We start from the raw sequence: 14,927 nt of genomic DNA, 5'->3' as shown, positions 1-14,927 counted from the left end.
GAATCTCCTGCATACCAGGCGAGGTAGTTAACATCTTCACGGGAAGAGAGACACGTAGCTGGAATGGGCTTAATGTAATGAATGGAGTTAATGATGACCATGGATTGGACCCATAGACCCACGTGACTGCACAGTACACCACGCCCACCAGTGGAGTAATCAATTCAGGGTACGGGGAATCTATTTAGATTCGGATGGACGCTGTACAGGTAACACACATTTACAGCTCCGCTAAAACATAGGTATATATAACTGTTTAATAATTACGGTTGGAATGTAACTTAGTCCAACCGTTGCGCTAATCGGAGGTGTGGGGGTAGTGTATTCTAGTGTATAGCAGTGTCTAGTGTAGTGGAAATTCTAGTTAATTGCGGTGTTCTTCAGGAACATTACTACCTCAACACAAGAGGACAGACTGTATACTAACTAAATGAACGCAAACGTATAGCTGAGGAGTGGAGTGAAAAACGTCACCTTCGACGCTCATAGCGAGCCAGATGACAGACGCCAGAACATGAATCAGGGTAATGTTCATGTTGCTCCACCTGGCAAAATACAAAAACACACACCACGGTCATGCTGGCAGCAGCGTCTTTTGGCTAACAATCAAACAAAGATGGTGGTCACTGCATTATTGCGGCGCTTTCAGATTGTGCTGCTTCTGCGGCCGTCTGGAACGCTCTTCCGTCTGATATAAGGAAGCCACTGGGAGCCATGCAACTTTTTAAATGATCACCATCTAGGTTGACAATCTTACTTCTTTAGAACTGCTGCTCGTTGTGTTTAGTTTGCTGTTCTTTCCCCGCACCTCTGATTTGATACATATGGTGTTAAAGAAGTTCAACATACATATTCACACTACTATACACTACTCCACACTACACACCTATACCTACTATAATCACCCAGGAATGTCCTTACCTCTCGTGACGTCACTCAAAATCGACCAGCCCCCCTCATTAACAAACATGAGCAGGTGACGTCCTCCACATGGACTGGCCCCTCATTAATAATCATGAGCAGGTGACGTCACTCCACATCGAACAGCCCCCCTCATTAATAACCATGAAGAGGTGATGTCTTCCAAATGGACACCCCACCTCCATTAATAATAATTAGCGGCTGACGTCACTCCACATGGGGGGTGAGGTACCTCCGCCCTCCTCCTCGGCGTCAACTTACAACCATAACTACAAAGGCAGAACCCTCACGTCACAGATCTCTGTAACGCTGTTAAGACAAAGTAAAAAGCACATGATGAACAAGGGATTATAACCTTAAAGTGAAATAGGTCTGTGTCACCGCGCCCTTACAAATTGCACACGCATTAATACAATTAATATCACGTCGCGGTCTGCCTTTCGCTTTCAAGTTTCAGATTTGCTGCAATACACCCGTCCTTGGACAGGCAAAAGGCACTAGCCTTTTGCCTGTAGTACACTATACTATACTATTCAACTCTACACTATACAATCCACCACTAACTACTATAGTACTATATAGTACACACATACACTTCACAAATATACACTACACTACACACGACACCACCATACTAAATTGAAAGCTCATGTCTGTGCAAAAACCAGGCTCCAGATGACACTGAATGAATCTCGAGACCCAGTGGTGAGCAACAACGCGCCGACCTTGGCAACTGGGCGCAAATGGAGGCCAGGAAAAGCAGTCCAGGAGGCAACAGCAGCCCTCAGACATGCTGACATTGTGGGTCATGTTCAGCAAGGGAGAGGAGGCCTTGGGCTAACTAGCCGTGCTACTTGGAGTAAGGCCACTGCACCAGAGCGGCGGAAGATGGTAGTGCAGGAAGTACGCCATCAGGAGGAGGCTGCAAGGTGGGCCAAGGCAGTCTCTCTTGCCAAACAAGGACAGTGGACTCGATGGGACAGTGTGGAGAAGAGGAAGATCAGCTGGAAGGATCTGTGGGTCATGGAAGCGAGGCGGTTGAGCTTTTCCATCAGAGCAACATATGACATCCTTCCAACACCAGTTAATCTTCACCAATGGTATGGTGAAGATCCGGACTGTGCCCTCTGTGCCATGCCAGCCAACCTCAGGCACATTCTCACAGGGTGTAAAACAAGCCTTACCCAAGGACGCTACACTTGGCGTCACAACCAAGTCCTTAAAAACCTTGCGTCCGCCCTGGAGGACAAGCGAGCTGCCACCAACTCCCTACCACCCCCAGCAGCATCACACCCCTTACGGACGACCTTTGTCCGCGAAGGGACTAAACCACCGAAGAGCGGCTCTACACCAATAGAGCGAGACCAGCTGCGCTTGGCCCGCGACTGGAAAATGCTAGCTGACATTGGCCGGCAACTTGTGTTTCCTCCGGAGATCGCAACCACCACCCTAAGACCTGACATGGTGCTCTGGTCCCGTTCGCTCAAGAAGGTCTTCATCATTGAGCTCACAGTACCCTGGGAGGACTCAGTAGATGAGGCGTATGAGCGAAAACATCTGCGCTATGCCGATCTAGCTGCCGAAGCACGGCATCATGGCTGGAACACAGAAGTCCGACCAGTGGAGGTGGGCTGCAGAGGTTTTGTGGCAACATCTACAACCAGACTGCTTCGAGACCTGGGAATTAAGGGCCAGAGCCAGCGTTCGGCAATCAGAGCTGTATCGGAGGCGGCAGAAGGCAGCAGTCAGTGGCTCTGGATGAAGAGGAAAGACCCCAGCTGGGCCCCAAAGTGAGAGGGCCAGGAGGTATGCAGTCAACAATGCTTGACTCAGGGAGGAGGACGCCCCTGCCATGCATAGTCCCGTGGGATGTTGGCTATCAACAACAAGGCAACTCCTATGACTAATTGGGAATGGGACGCAAGCGTAGGATTGATCACCCTGTCGCTGGCCGCCTTTGGGGAGGGTGTATAGTATGAAAGGCCGAAACACCCTAGGAACCAAAGGGTCACTACTGACGATGCGCTCCCCAAATTTCACCAGGCTCACTGTTCATGAACTCTTGGAAGTGCTTGCACAAAGGATAGTAACATCTCATCCTGTGTTCTTTGGAATCTGAATATCTGGACTTGTCCAGTGACTGCTGAGAAAGATCAGCTGACAACAGGGGAAAGTCCTTGTGGCGGCACGGAGAGACGGCTGACAGGAGGGAATAGACCCCACTGGGACAGTCATGGGTTAGCTTCCCATTTCTGTAGTTTCCCATGCTTCGCAGTATGTTGGAAACACCCGATTTAGCTACTGAAAGTCAACATACGAGAATACCCCTAGAGTCTGCGAGAGCGGGGGCGGAAGATGACTCATCGACTGACAACATGGTAACGACTGGACCGGAAACGACTACGAGTAATAAGAGCACAGCACAAGAGAACACCCCAGCAACTGTCACAAGTTCCGCTGCAACAGCAGGCCACAAACAGATGCAGGTATGTGTCTGTGGTTGGAGGAAAGTTACATCACACCATGGGTTGAGGATCCACCAGGGGAAGAAGGGGTGTTTGGGTAAAGAGAGACAGAGGCCTCGCATTGATTACTTTCTGCGAAAGCGATCAAATCAGTCGAATGAAGCACAGCAACTGGACGCAAACCATAGTTTGCAGTGCATCAGTACCACTGTCATGGTTGACGTAAACTCAAGCACCGAAGTAACAACTGAGGTGGAACCAACAACAGGAGTGGAACTCACCCAGCCTCCGAGACCTGCAATCGAGAGGAGACTACCAGGGCACAGACCGTATGTGAAGTGGCCTGGCGCCAGTGACAAGAAGTTGTGGGAAACAGTGAATACTGACCTTGCCTTGACCCTCGAGAAACTTCGAGGCACAGTGGAGAAGAAGTTGGAGAGGATGGGGGACATCATCTATGAGTACGGGGCAGAAAGCTTTGGAGTGCAAGAGGCAAAAGGCGGGAGAAAGGTTCCAACCCCACCAGTTTCCAGGAGGCAACAAGAAATCAAGCGCCTCGTTCAAGAAAGGAGACAGCTTAAGAAACAGTGGAAGAAAGCCTCGGAAGTGGAAAAGGAGGGCATAGAGGCACTTCAGGCTGACATCAAAACCCGGTTGGCATCCCTCCGTAGAGCAGAGAACCTACGGAAGCGCAGAAGGAAGAAAGAACAAAATAGAACTCGATTCTATAAAGATCCCTTCAAGTTCCTTAAAAGTCTCTTCACGAAGGAAAAAAGTGGAGTTCTAAAAACAACAAAGAAAGACCTAGAAGAGCACCTGAGAACAACAAACTTTGACTCAAAGCGATATGAACATCTGGCCATCCCATCAGATATCCCACCCATTGAACCCCCGGAACATCATATTGAGACCAGCCCTCCGACATGGAAAGAGGTGGAAAACACAGTTCGAAGGGCAAGAACAGCATCAGCCCCAGGGCCAAATGGAGTCCCGTACAAAGTGTATAAGAACGCACCAGACGTCCTGAGGTTTCTCTGGAGGCTTATGAGAACAGCTTGGCAAAAGAAGATAATACCCAAAGTGTGGCGTAGGGCAGGCAGGATCCTGATCCCTAAGGAGAAGGATGCAGTGAACATCAGCCAATTCCGCCCAATCTCCTTACTGAATGTCGAGGGTAAAATCTTCTTTAGGATCATTGCCCAGAGGATGGCCGAGTACCTGCAAAGGAATGCGTACGTCGATACATCTGTACAGAAGGCAGGAATATCAGGGTTCTCTGGCTGCTTGGAACATTCCAGCATGATCTGGCACCAGATCCAAATGGCCAAGGTGGAGAAAAGGGACCTCCATGTAGTCTTCCTCGACCTCGCCAATGCATTTGGCTCTGTGCCCCATGAACTCCTGTGGTCTGCCTTCAGATTTTTCCACATACCGGACACCATCACAACCCTGGTGAAGTCGTACTTTCAAGATCTGCAGTTCTGCTTCACCACCTCAGAGTTCACCACCTCATGGCAATGCCTGAATGTAGGTATAATGGCGGGATGTACCATTTCTCCATTGGCATTCATAATGGCAATGGAGGTTATCATCAGATCCTCAAAATGGGTTGCTGGTGGACAGCGAGTCGACTCTGGTTTTCGCCTCCCTCCACTCAGAGCCTACATGGACGACATTACAACATTGACCACCACTGTCCCATGCACCAGGAGACTGCTCAGAAAACTCGAGGAGAACATCAGCTGGGCCCGTATGAAGATTAAACCATCCAAGTCACGCAGCATCTCGATTGTGAAGGGAGTACTCTGTGACCTGAAATTCTTCATCGGAGATGACCAAATCCCAACAGTGTCTGAGCAGCCAGTAAAAAGCCTTGGAAGGTGGTATGATGCAAGCCTGAAGGACAAAGACCAGGTGCAACAGCTGCGCAAAGACATCAGTAGTAGCCTACAGTCCATCGACAACACCCAGCTACCTGGAAAGTTAAAGGCCTGGTGTCTGCAGTTTGGCCTCCTACCCCGGGTGTTGTGGCCCCTAGCAGTGTATGAGGTTCCAATCTCAACAGTGGAGAAGATGGAAAGAGGAGCCACGAGCTACTTAAAGAAGTGGCTCGGAGTTCCACGATGCCTTACCACCATAGGCCTCTATGGAGATGGTGTCCTCAAGCTGCCCCTCACCAGTCTAACCGAGGAATTCAAGTGTGCAAAAACCAGGCTCCAGATGACACTGAATGAATCTCGAGACCCAGTGGTGAGCAACAACGCGCCGACCTTGGCAACTGGGCGCAAATGGAGGCCAGGAAAAGCAGTCCAGGAGGCAACAGCAGCCCTCAGACATGCTGACATTGTGGGTCATGTTCAGCAAGGGAGAGGAGGCCTTGGGCTAACTAGCCGTGCTACTTGGAGTAAGGCCACTGCACCAGAGCGGCGGAAGATGGTAGTGCAGGAAGTACGCCATCAGGAGGAGGCTGCAAGGTGGGCCAAGGAAGTCTCTCTTGCCAAACAAGGACAGTGGACTCGATGGGACAGTGTGGAGAAGAGGAAGATCAGCTGGAAGGATCTGTGGGCCATGGAAGCGAGGCGGTTGAGCTTTTCCATCAGAGCAACATATGACATCCTTCCAACACCAGTTAATCTTCACCAATGGTATGGTGAAGATCCGGACTGTGCCCTCTGTGCCATGCCAGCCAACCTCAGGCACATTCTCACAGGGTGTAAAACAAGCCTTACCCAAGGACGCTACACTTGGCGTCACAACCAAGTCCTTAAAAACCTTGCGTCCGCCCTGGAGGACAAGCGAGCTGCCACCAACTCCCTACCACCCCCAGCAGCATCACACCCCTTACGGACGACCTTTGTCCGCGAAGGGACTAAACCACCGAAGAGCGGCTCTACACCAATAGAGCGAGACCAGCTGCGCTTGGCCCGCGACTGGAAAATGCTAGCTGACATTGGCCGGCAACTTGTGTTTCCTCCGGAGATCGCAACCACCACCCTAAGACCTGACATGGTGCTCTGGTCCCGTTCGCTCAAGAAGGTCTTCATCATTGAGCTCACAGTACCCTGGGAGGACTCAGTAGATGAGGCGTATGAGCGAAAACATCTGCGCTATGCCGATCTAGCTGCCGAAGCACGGCATCATGGCTGGAACACAGAAGTCCGACCAGTGGAGGTGGGCTGCAGAGGTTTTGTGGCAACATCTACAACCAGACTGCTTCGAGACCTGGGAATTAAGGGCCAGAGCCAGCGTTCGGCAATCAGAGCTGTATCGGAGGCGGCAGAAGGCAGCAGTCAGTGGCTCTGGATGAAGAGGAAAGACCCCAGCTGGGCCCCAAAGTGAGAGGGCCAGGAGGTATGCAGTCAACAATGCTTGACTCAGGGAGGAGGACGCCCCTGCCATGCATAGTCCCGTGGGATGTTGGCTATCAACAACAAGGCAACTCCTATGACTAATTGGGAATGGGACGCAAGCGTAGGATTGATCACCCTGTCGCTGGCCGCCTTTGGGGAGGGTGTATAGTATGAAAGGCCGAAACACCCTAGGAACCAAAGGGTCACTACTGACGATGCGCTCCCCAAATTTCACCAGGCTCACTGTTCATGAACTCTTGGAAGTGCTTGCACAAAGGATAGTAACATCTCATCCTGTGTTCTTTGGAATCTAACTAAATGAACGCAAACGTATAGCTGAGGAGTGGAGTGAAAAACGTCACCTTCGACGCTCATAGCGAGCCAGATGACAGACGCCAGAACATGAATCAGGGTAATGTTCATGTTGCTCCACCTGCAAAATACAAAAACACACACCACGGTCATGCTGGCAGCAGCGTCTTTTGGCTAACAATCAAACAAAGATGGTGGTCACTGCATTATTGCGGCGCTTTCAGATTGTGCTGCTTCTGCGGCCGTCTGGAACGCTCTTCCGTCTGATATAAGGAAGCCACTGGGAGCCATGCAACTTTTTAAATGATCACCATCTAGGTTGACAATCTTACTTCTTTAGAACTGCTGCTCGTTGTGTTTAGTTTGCTGTTCTTTCCCCGCACCTCTGATTAGCTACATATGGTGTTAAAGAAGTTCAACATACATATTCACACTACTATACACTACTCCACACTACACACCTATACCTACTATAATCACCCAGGAATGTCCTTACCTCTCGTGATGTCACTCAAAATCGACCAGCCCCCCTCATTAACAAACATGAGCAGGTGACGTCCTCCACATGGACTGGCCCCTCATTAATAATCATGAGCAGGTGACGTCACTCCACATCGAACAGCCCCCCTCATTAATAACCATGAAGAGGTGATGTCTTCCAAATGGACACCCCACCTCCATTAATAATAATTAGCGGCTGACGTCACTCCACATGGGGGGTGAGGTACCTCCGCCCTCCTCCTCGGCGTCAACTTACAACCATAACTACAAAGGCAGAACCCTCACGTCACAGATCTCTGTAACGCTGTTAAGACAAAGTAAAAAGCACATGATGAACAAGGGATTATAACCTTAAAGTGAAATAGGTCTGTGTCACCGCGCCCTTACAAATTGCACACGCATTAATACAATGAATATCACGTCGCGGTCTGCCTTTCGCTTTCAAGTTTCAGATTTGCTGCAATACACCCGTCCTTGGACAGGCAAAAGGCACTAGCCTTTTGCCTGTAGTACACTATACTATACTATTCAACTCTACACTATACAATCCACCACTAACTACTATAGTACTATATAGTACACACATACACTTCACAAATATACACTACACTACACACGACACCACCATACTAAATTGAAAGCTCATGTCTGTACAACTGCTTTGTGTGTTTATTTTCTTTTCCTTCTGCAGCATCTCTTCATTCCGTGGTCTGTGTGTAGTGTTGTAAGGACGGACTTCTAAACTTCTTTATGGCACACACTGTTTATTATCTTAATAAGTCCTTATCACACTAAGGGGTATATGGTCCCCTCACCCGTTACACTCAGAAGGTACAAGCCTCCAGACCTTGCAGGCTATCTAATCTCCCTGCTCTCCCAGCATCCTCTGGCTGGACCTAGGGGATCTCTCCCCGACCACTGGTTACTCTGAGCCCTAGCCCTGATAAGGGCTGGAGGGCTTGGTCCAGGGTCCTAGACGTCTTCGGCCGACTTGGGTCTTCGTGTAGCAGAACTCCAGAGCTCTCAGCGCTCAGGCTTTATACCTGTTCGTGGCCGGGTTGTCCAATCCCCGGCCACCTTGTGGGACCCTCTGATTGGTCCTTCCCAATCTGGCGTTTGGATCCTACCTCACCCCATTTGACCCTGACTGTTCGATTGAGCGGGAAAACCTTGTTTACGATCTGCTTTCACAGTTTGCGAACAGCAAGTAGTTAACACCACTACATCACTCCCCCCTTCGGAAGCCTCAGCCGTCCCGGCTGTTACAAGAGAAAAACCTTCCATCAATGAACCGATGTGTGTGCCAAAAAAAACAACAAGAACCACAAGAACAACAAGAACAACAAGTTCCCCAATATAAATACCCCCCCAATAACACAACATATGTATACGGTGAGAGACAATCACCAATAATGACATACGCGACGCAACAACCCATGCAGCGTTCCGCCGCAGAAAAAAAAACGATGGCCAATCATGAAAACCGACGCGATTTAGCCCGCGTATATTTTGCGGGCCCATCGTAGGGGATGGGTGCCCCCTTCCAGGTTGCAGGCTGGTTAGGTAGCCTGGCAAAAATGTTGGTAGGGACAGGGGGCCTCTCTGTGGAGACTCCTGGTGCAGATGGGTCCGGCAGCCTGGCAAACATGTTGGGTGGGTCAGGAGGTCTCTCTGCGGAGACTCTAGGCGCAGGCGAGTGAGGCAGCCTGGCAAAAATGTCTGGCGGGTCAGGCAGCCTGGCAAACATGTTGGGTGGGTCAGGAGATCTCTCTGCAGAGACTCTAGGCGCAGGCGGGTGAGGCAGCCTGGCAAAAATGTCGGGCGGGTCAGGAAGCCTGACACAAATGTTGGGTGGGTCCTGAGGCCTCTCTGCAGAGACTCGTGGCGCCCCCCGGTTCCCAGCGGCAGAACGCGGCTTGCACGACTCCATCAGTCCTGCATCATCTGCGGGAGGAATGACACGTCTGCGCCGTGGATTAGGTACCAACGGGGCGACATCCGGCTCGTCGGACACATCGCACTCTCGGCCCTCATGTTGTGAGTTTGACGCAGAGCCGCGCAGAGCAACAAATGGCTTCAGGCGAGAAAGGTGCACAAACCAGCGACGCCATCCCCAACGAATTTTAATACATTGTGGTCGTACAATCTCAACGACTTCAACTGGACCCTGCCATGGTTTAAGGAGCTTTGCCGATGTGGACACCGGCACCTGGGGGCAATGAAGCCATGCCTTATCACCTGGAGCCCACTGATGCACGGACGTGCGAGGGGCTTGCAACCTCGAATTGGCCCGCTGGCGGGAGGCGGAATTTTCAATCGCCGCATCACGTGCCTCAGACAGCTTCCGGAGATTGAAGCGTAAATGATCAGCGAGCTTCGATGACCGTGGAAGCTGCTCTATCTCAAGCCGAACGTCAGCGGGGGGAATGGCCTCCCTGCCATACATTAGGAAAAACGGGGAGAACCCCGTCGCTGCATGTGGCGCCATGCGATAAGCAGCGAGGACCCCCGAAATCTGCAAGTCCCAGTCTTGGTGGGATTCATCAACCTGATGGCATAGCATAGAAGTGAGCGTCCTGTGCAGGCGCTCCACCATGCCGTCAGTTTGAGGGTGATAGGGCGAAGTGCGCACCTTTTTAGTACCCAACAAGCGGCATACCTCGCTCAACAGGGTACCTGAAAAATTTCTACCCTGATCGGTCAGCAGCCGTTCTGGAGCGCCCTTGTCCAATACATAGCCTTGAACAAAGGCGTCCACGACGGCTGCTGCCGACTGGTTGGGGAGGGCCCAGGCCATAGGCCACCATGTAAAATACTCAACCCCAACCAGAAGGTACTTATTACCACGAGGCGTTGTAGGGAAAGGCCCCAAAATGTCAAGAGCAACCAGCTCGTTCACACGGGATACCGAGATGGGCTGCAGTGGTGGGCATGCCGGCTTCGCTGGTGGTTTTCTGTGCGCACATTGGGTGCAGCCCATTAAAATATCAGTCACGTCGCGAAGCATGCCCGGCCAGTAAAATTGCAATCTTAGCAACCCCATGGTTTTGTGCACACCCAGGTGCGACAATCGCTCGTGTGCCGCGCACACAGCCGTACACCGCAAAGCCGATGACACCACAATTTTGTACTGGCAGGAATCAGCATCCCAATGCATGAGCAGACCGCGCCGCATAGCAAAAGAGTTCAATTTACCCGACCGTGAGGTCGTATCACATGCGCGACGACGCAGAGGCAACAATGACGCGTCGTTCATTTGGTGCCGACCCCATTCGTCCAGCGTTATCCCCAGCAAGTCGTCACTCGCTGGCGGACTTTCGTGGTCCGCTCCCGGCACAGAATCGGAGGGAAACGCGGCAGAAAATGTTTCAGGAGGTGCAACCGGCTGTACCATTTGCGGCTTGCACCGGCCAGAACCCGTAAGGCACGCACATGTTTTTTTTGGCGGAAGGCGAGATAGCACGTCAGCATTATTGTGCTGTGTACCCTTACGGTATATCACCATGAAATTGTAGTCCTGGAGGACTTCAAGCCATCGGGAGAGCTGGCCAGACGGTTGGTCAACGCGCAAAGCGTATTGCAACGCAGAGTGATCGGAGCAAACGGTAAATCGTTGACCGTACAGGTATGGCCTGTATTGCTGTATGAAATAAACAATGGCCAGCAGCTCGCGTCGGGTCACGCAATAGCGTTGCTCTGCCGGGGACAAGACCCTGCTTCCATAGGCAACGACCCTCTCAACACCATTTATGGTTTGGGATAGTACCCTGCCGATTCCGGTGTTACTGGCATCCGTGTCCAGAATAAATGGTTTCGCAAAATCGGGGTAAGCTAAGGGCGGTGCTGCTACGAGAGCATTCCGTAAGGAGTCAAATGCGGCCTGTTCAGCATCTCCCCAATGAAATTTGACCCCTTTCGCCGTAAGAGCATGCAGTGGCTTGGCGATTGTAGTGAAACCAGCCACAAAGCGTCGGTAATATGACGCGACCCCGATAAAACTGCGAACATCCCCCGCAGAGGTGGGGGTAGGCCATTGGCTGACACATTTTGTCTTTTCAGGGTCTGTGGAAATTCCCGAGCGGCTGACTATGTGGCCTAGATAGCGCACAGACTCACGCAGAAGGTGGCACTTCTGCGGTTTGAATTTGAAGTTAGCAGCTCGCATCTTTTCGAAAACAGCGCGCAACCGTTCAATGTGTTTGTTGAACGTGCTGCCAAAGACGATAACGTCGTCAAGATAGATGAGACATGAGTCCCACTGGAGCCCAGCGAGGACCAACTCCATGAGCCTCTGAAACGTCGCTGGGGCCGAGTGGAGACCCATGGGCAATCTATTAAACTCGAAAAGGCCCTGTGGTGTCCGAAAAGCAGTCTTTTGTTTTGTCGCTTCGTCGAGGGGAAGTTGGCAAAACCCCGACAGAAGGTCTAAAGTGGAAAAATAACGCGCCCCTGCCAGAGCCTCCAATGACTCATCCATACGTGGAAGAGGATAGGCGTCAGCCACGGAAATTTTATTTAGGCGCCGAAAATCGACACAGAATCGAGGACTGCCATCGTGCTTTTTGACCAGCACTATCGGAGCACCCCAGGGGCTGGTTGAAGGAGAAATGATATCAGCCGCCAGCATGTCGTCAACTGCCCATTTGACATGCTGTTTCTCCGCCGGGCTGAGCCGAAACGGGTTTTGGCGGATAGGGGTAGCGTCACCAGTATCAATGTGGTGACGCAGCAGCTTGGTGCAGCCAATATCAAAGGGTACAAGCATTTGTGCTCCTGCCGGAATGCGTACAGCGCAAGCCGTAAAAGCCTGCACGGAGGCATTTGCCGTCCGTGAGTGCGTGGCTGCGGGTAAAAATGCCATCCGGCGGCCCGAAGGGAGTTCAATACATCCCTGGTCGATGAAGATTTTAATGGGTATTTTGGCAAGAAAATCAGAACCCAGGAGACACGGCACCGCGAGGGAGGAAGAGACAAAAACAGGGCCGGCCAATTTAATATCACCAATCGCAATTTGCGCCCGAATTTGCCCGAGAATCCCCAGTGAACTTCCATTTGCGGCAAAAAACGGAACAGAGACCTTTTCCAATGATCGACATCGCACCGGCAGTATGTTATAAATTAAATCGGAAATGATAGTGGCCGATGCACCGGTATCGACAAGCACGCGCAACTCTACCCCACTTCTGACACCAATGTAGTATTGTAACGACGGACTTCTAAACTTCTTTATGGCACACACTGTTTATTATCTTAATACACAGTCCTTATCACACTAAGGGGTATATGGTCCCCTCGCCCATTACACTCAGATGGTACAAGCCTCCGGACCTTGCAGGCTATCTAATCTCCCTGCTCTCCCAGCGTCCTCTGGCTGGACCTAGGGGATCTCTCCCCGACCACTGGTTACTCTGAGCCCTAGCCCTGATAAGGGCTGGAGGGCTTGGTCCAGGGTCCTAGACGTCTTTGGCCGACTTGGGTCTTCGTGTAGCAGAACTCCTCCAGAGCTCTCAGCGCTCTGGCTTTATACCTGTTCGTGGCTGGGTTGTCCAATCCCCGGCCACCTTGTGGGACCCTCTGATTGGTCCTTCCCAATCTGGCGTTTGGATCCTACCTCACCCCATTTGACCCTGACCGTTCGATTGAGCGGGAAAACCTTGTTTACGATCTGCTCTCACAGTTTGCGAACAGCGAGTAGTTAACACCACTACATGTGCAAGACTCAACCTACTCAGACTCGCCTTCCCATAACTGAAAACTGAAACAAAATCCCATTCTCTTAACTTTTCATTTATTTTAGTTACTTCCACTTGTACCTTCGACTTAACCTTTCTCATGCCATTCGTTGCGCTTAGTTTTAAAATTACTTTGCTCAGTCTATTGGTCTCTGTGTGATGAGTCTATGGGACTATTCGAGATGAGCTTGTGGGTCTCTGTCTGGTGAGTCTGGGTTTTTGTGTGATAAGTCTGGGTCTGTGTGACGAGTCAGTTTGTATTTGTGTGTGTATATATGTGTAGGGGACTGTATAAGAGAAGGTTCTGGAAGGGCGAGTTGAGATGGTTGAAAACACGTGGCCGTAAGGCAACTGTCACACGTGTGATAATTAAGTGGGGGGGGGGGGGGGGCTCACTGTCTGATGGGGGTGCGGGCGAGTGGGTATGTAAAAGGGGGAGTGAGGTCCGCAGTCTCGGCGCTTGCTCGGGGACTAATCGACGATCGGTGGACGACATCGGTTCGACTATTCAAGATCAACATAGTGGAAACCACCGGGGCTGAAGATAGCCATGATCAGTGTATCAGTGGTTATGATCAAACTGTAAATACGTTTGGAGAAATAAAGCCTCAACTACCCTGAAAATGGATGTCTGCAAGGAGCGTCTTTACATATTTATAACGACTTGGACGATGAAGTAGTAAGAGCCAATTTTATTTGGACACTGCCACATAAAAGCACCCTAGGCTTCGTGATCGTCTTCCAGCTGGTATCTTCCTACGAACGTCTCCTTATAGATTCCTCAGCCCCCTTTCTCAAACCTTCCTGTCCTTTTTTTACCTTTAGCCAATTCCTGTTCTTCCCCTCTAACGGAGTCTGTTTTCCAAATTCTCTTTCAAACCTTATACCTCCAATCCCTTTAATAGTCTGTGTCCCGACCAATCACCGTGGAGGCCTCTTTCTTCCAATCGGAGAACGTTGTTTACTTTCAAATTGCCGTCCGGCTGCATATTGGCTTGGGGTCATTTTTCGGTCATTACATCTGTATGCATGATGAACTACTTTAACACTTTCGAAGCCAACCTTCCCATCTCCGCTCTAATGTGTAACCAAAGCCTACTCTAGAGTCCAATATTGGCACACACACAATGTAAAGAACGATCGTTCGATCGATTTCCATCACATCCACAGCGGACTAACCGTCGCAAGCCACCGGTGATCCGGGGACCCAACACGTTGAGAACCACTGGTCTAGCACAATAAGGAAAGGGTTTGTTTTCTTTCCCAACCGGCGGCCTAAAAAAAAAGACAACCACCACAGTAGTTCGAAGGTAAGAGGATTGTGTTGACAGAAGTATAAGAAAAATTAGGTAAAAAAACAAGTTTTCCAATGCACACACTTATTGGCACTCAAAATTAGAAAATAAATTCCTTTTACCCCAGAATGAATCCTTTTTGATGTGGTGAATAAAAGTGGGTAGTTTCATTTCGATACGTTTCATTTTCTTTATGCAAGCCACCAACTTTTAAATCAGCACATCAAATCTGATTGGCTCTGGGGCTCAGGATAATTTATTTTCTACTTATGAATGCAAATAAAAGGGTGTGCATTGAAAAAAGTTCTTTTTACCGAACTTATTTTAATGTTAATCTTGTAAAAATAATTT

The 14,927-nt window shown here is 50.4% G+C and overlaps 1 protein-coding gene across 1 annotated transcript in view; it reads right to left on the bottom strand.

Annotated features, from left to right (window-relative positions):
• Window positions 1–14,475, bottom strand: part of LOC144737473 (uncharacterized) — a 34,241-nt gene extending 19,766 nt beyond the window's left edge. Inside the window, exons 1-3 of the mRNA XM_078620190.1 lie at window positions 14,461–14,475; window positions 7,099–7,169; window positions 475–545 (exon numbers count right to left, since the gene is read on the bottom strand). Of these exons, the coding sequence (XP_078476316.1) occupies window positions 475–535 (61 nt within the window). The 5' untranslated portion in view covers window positions 536–545; window positions 7,099–7,169; window positions 14,461–14,475. The remainder of the gene's footprint in view (window positions 1–474; window positions 546–7,098; window positions 7,170–14,460) is intronic.
• Between the last annotated feature and the right edge of the window lie 452 nt (window positions 14,476–14,927).

The sequence above is a fragment of the Lampetra planeri genome, chromosome 69 (genome assembly GCF_965212315.1).
Source record: "Lampetra planeri chromosome 69, kcLamPlan1.2.h2, whole genome shotgun sequence".
NCBI classification, from domain to species: domain Eukaryota; kingdom Metazoa; phylum Chordata; class Hyperoartia; order Petromyzontiformes; family Petromyzontidae; genus Lampetra; species Lampetra planeri.
This window is presented reverse-complemented; position numbering and strand designations above follow the sequence as displayed.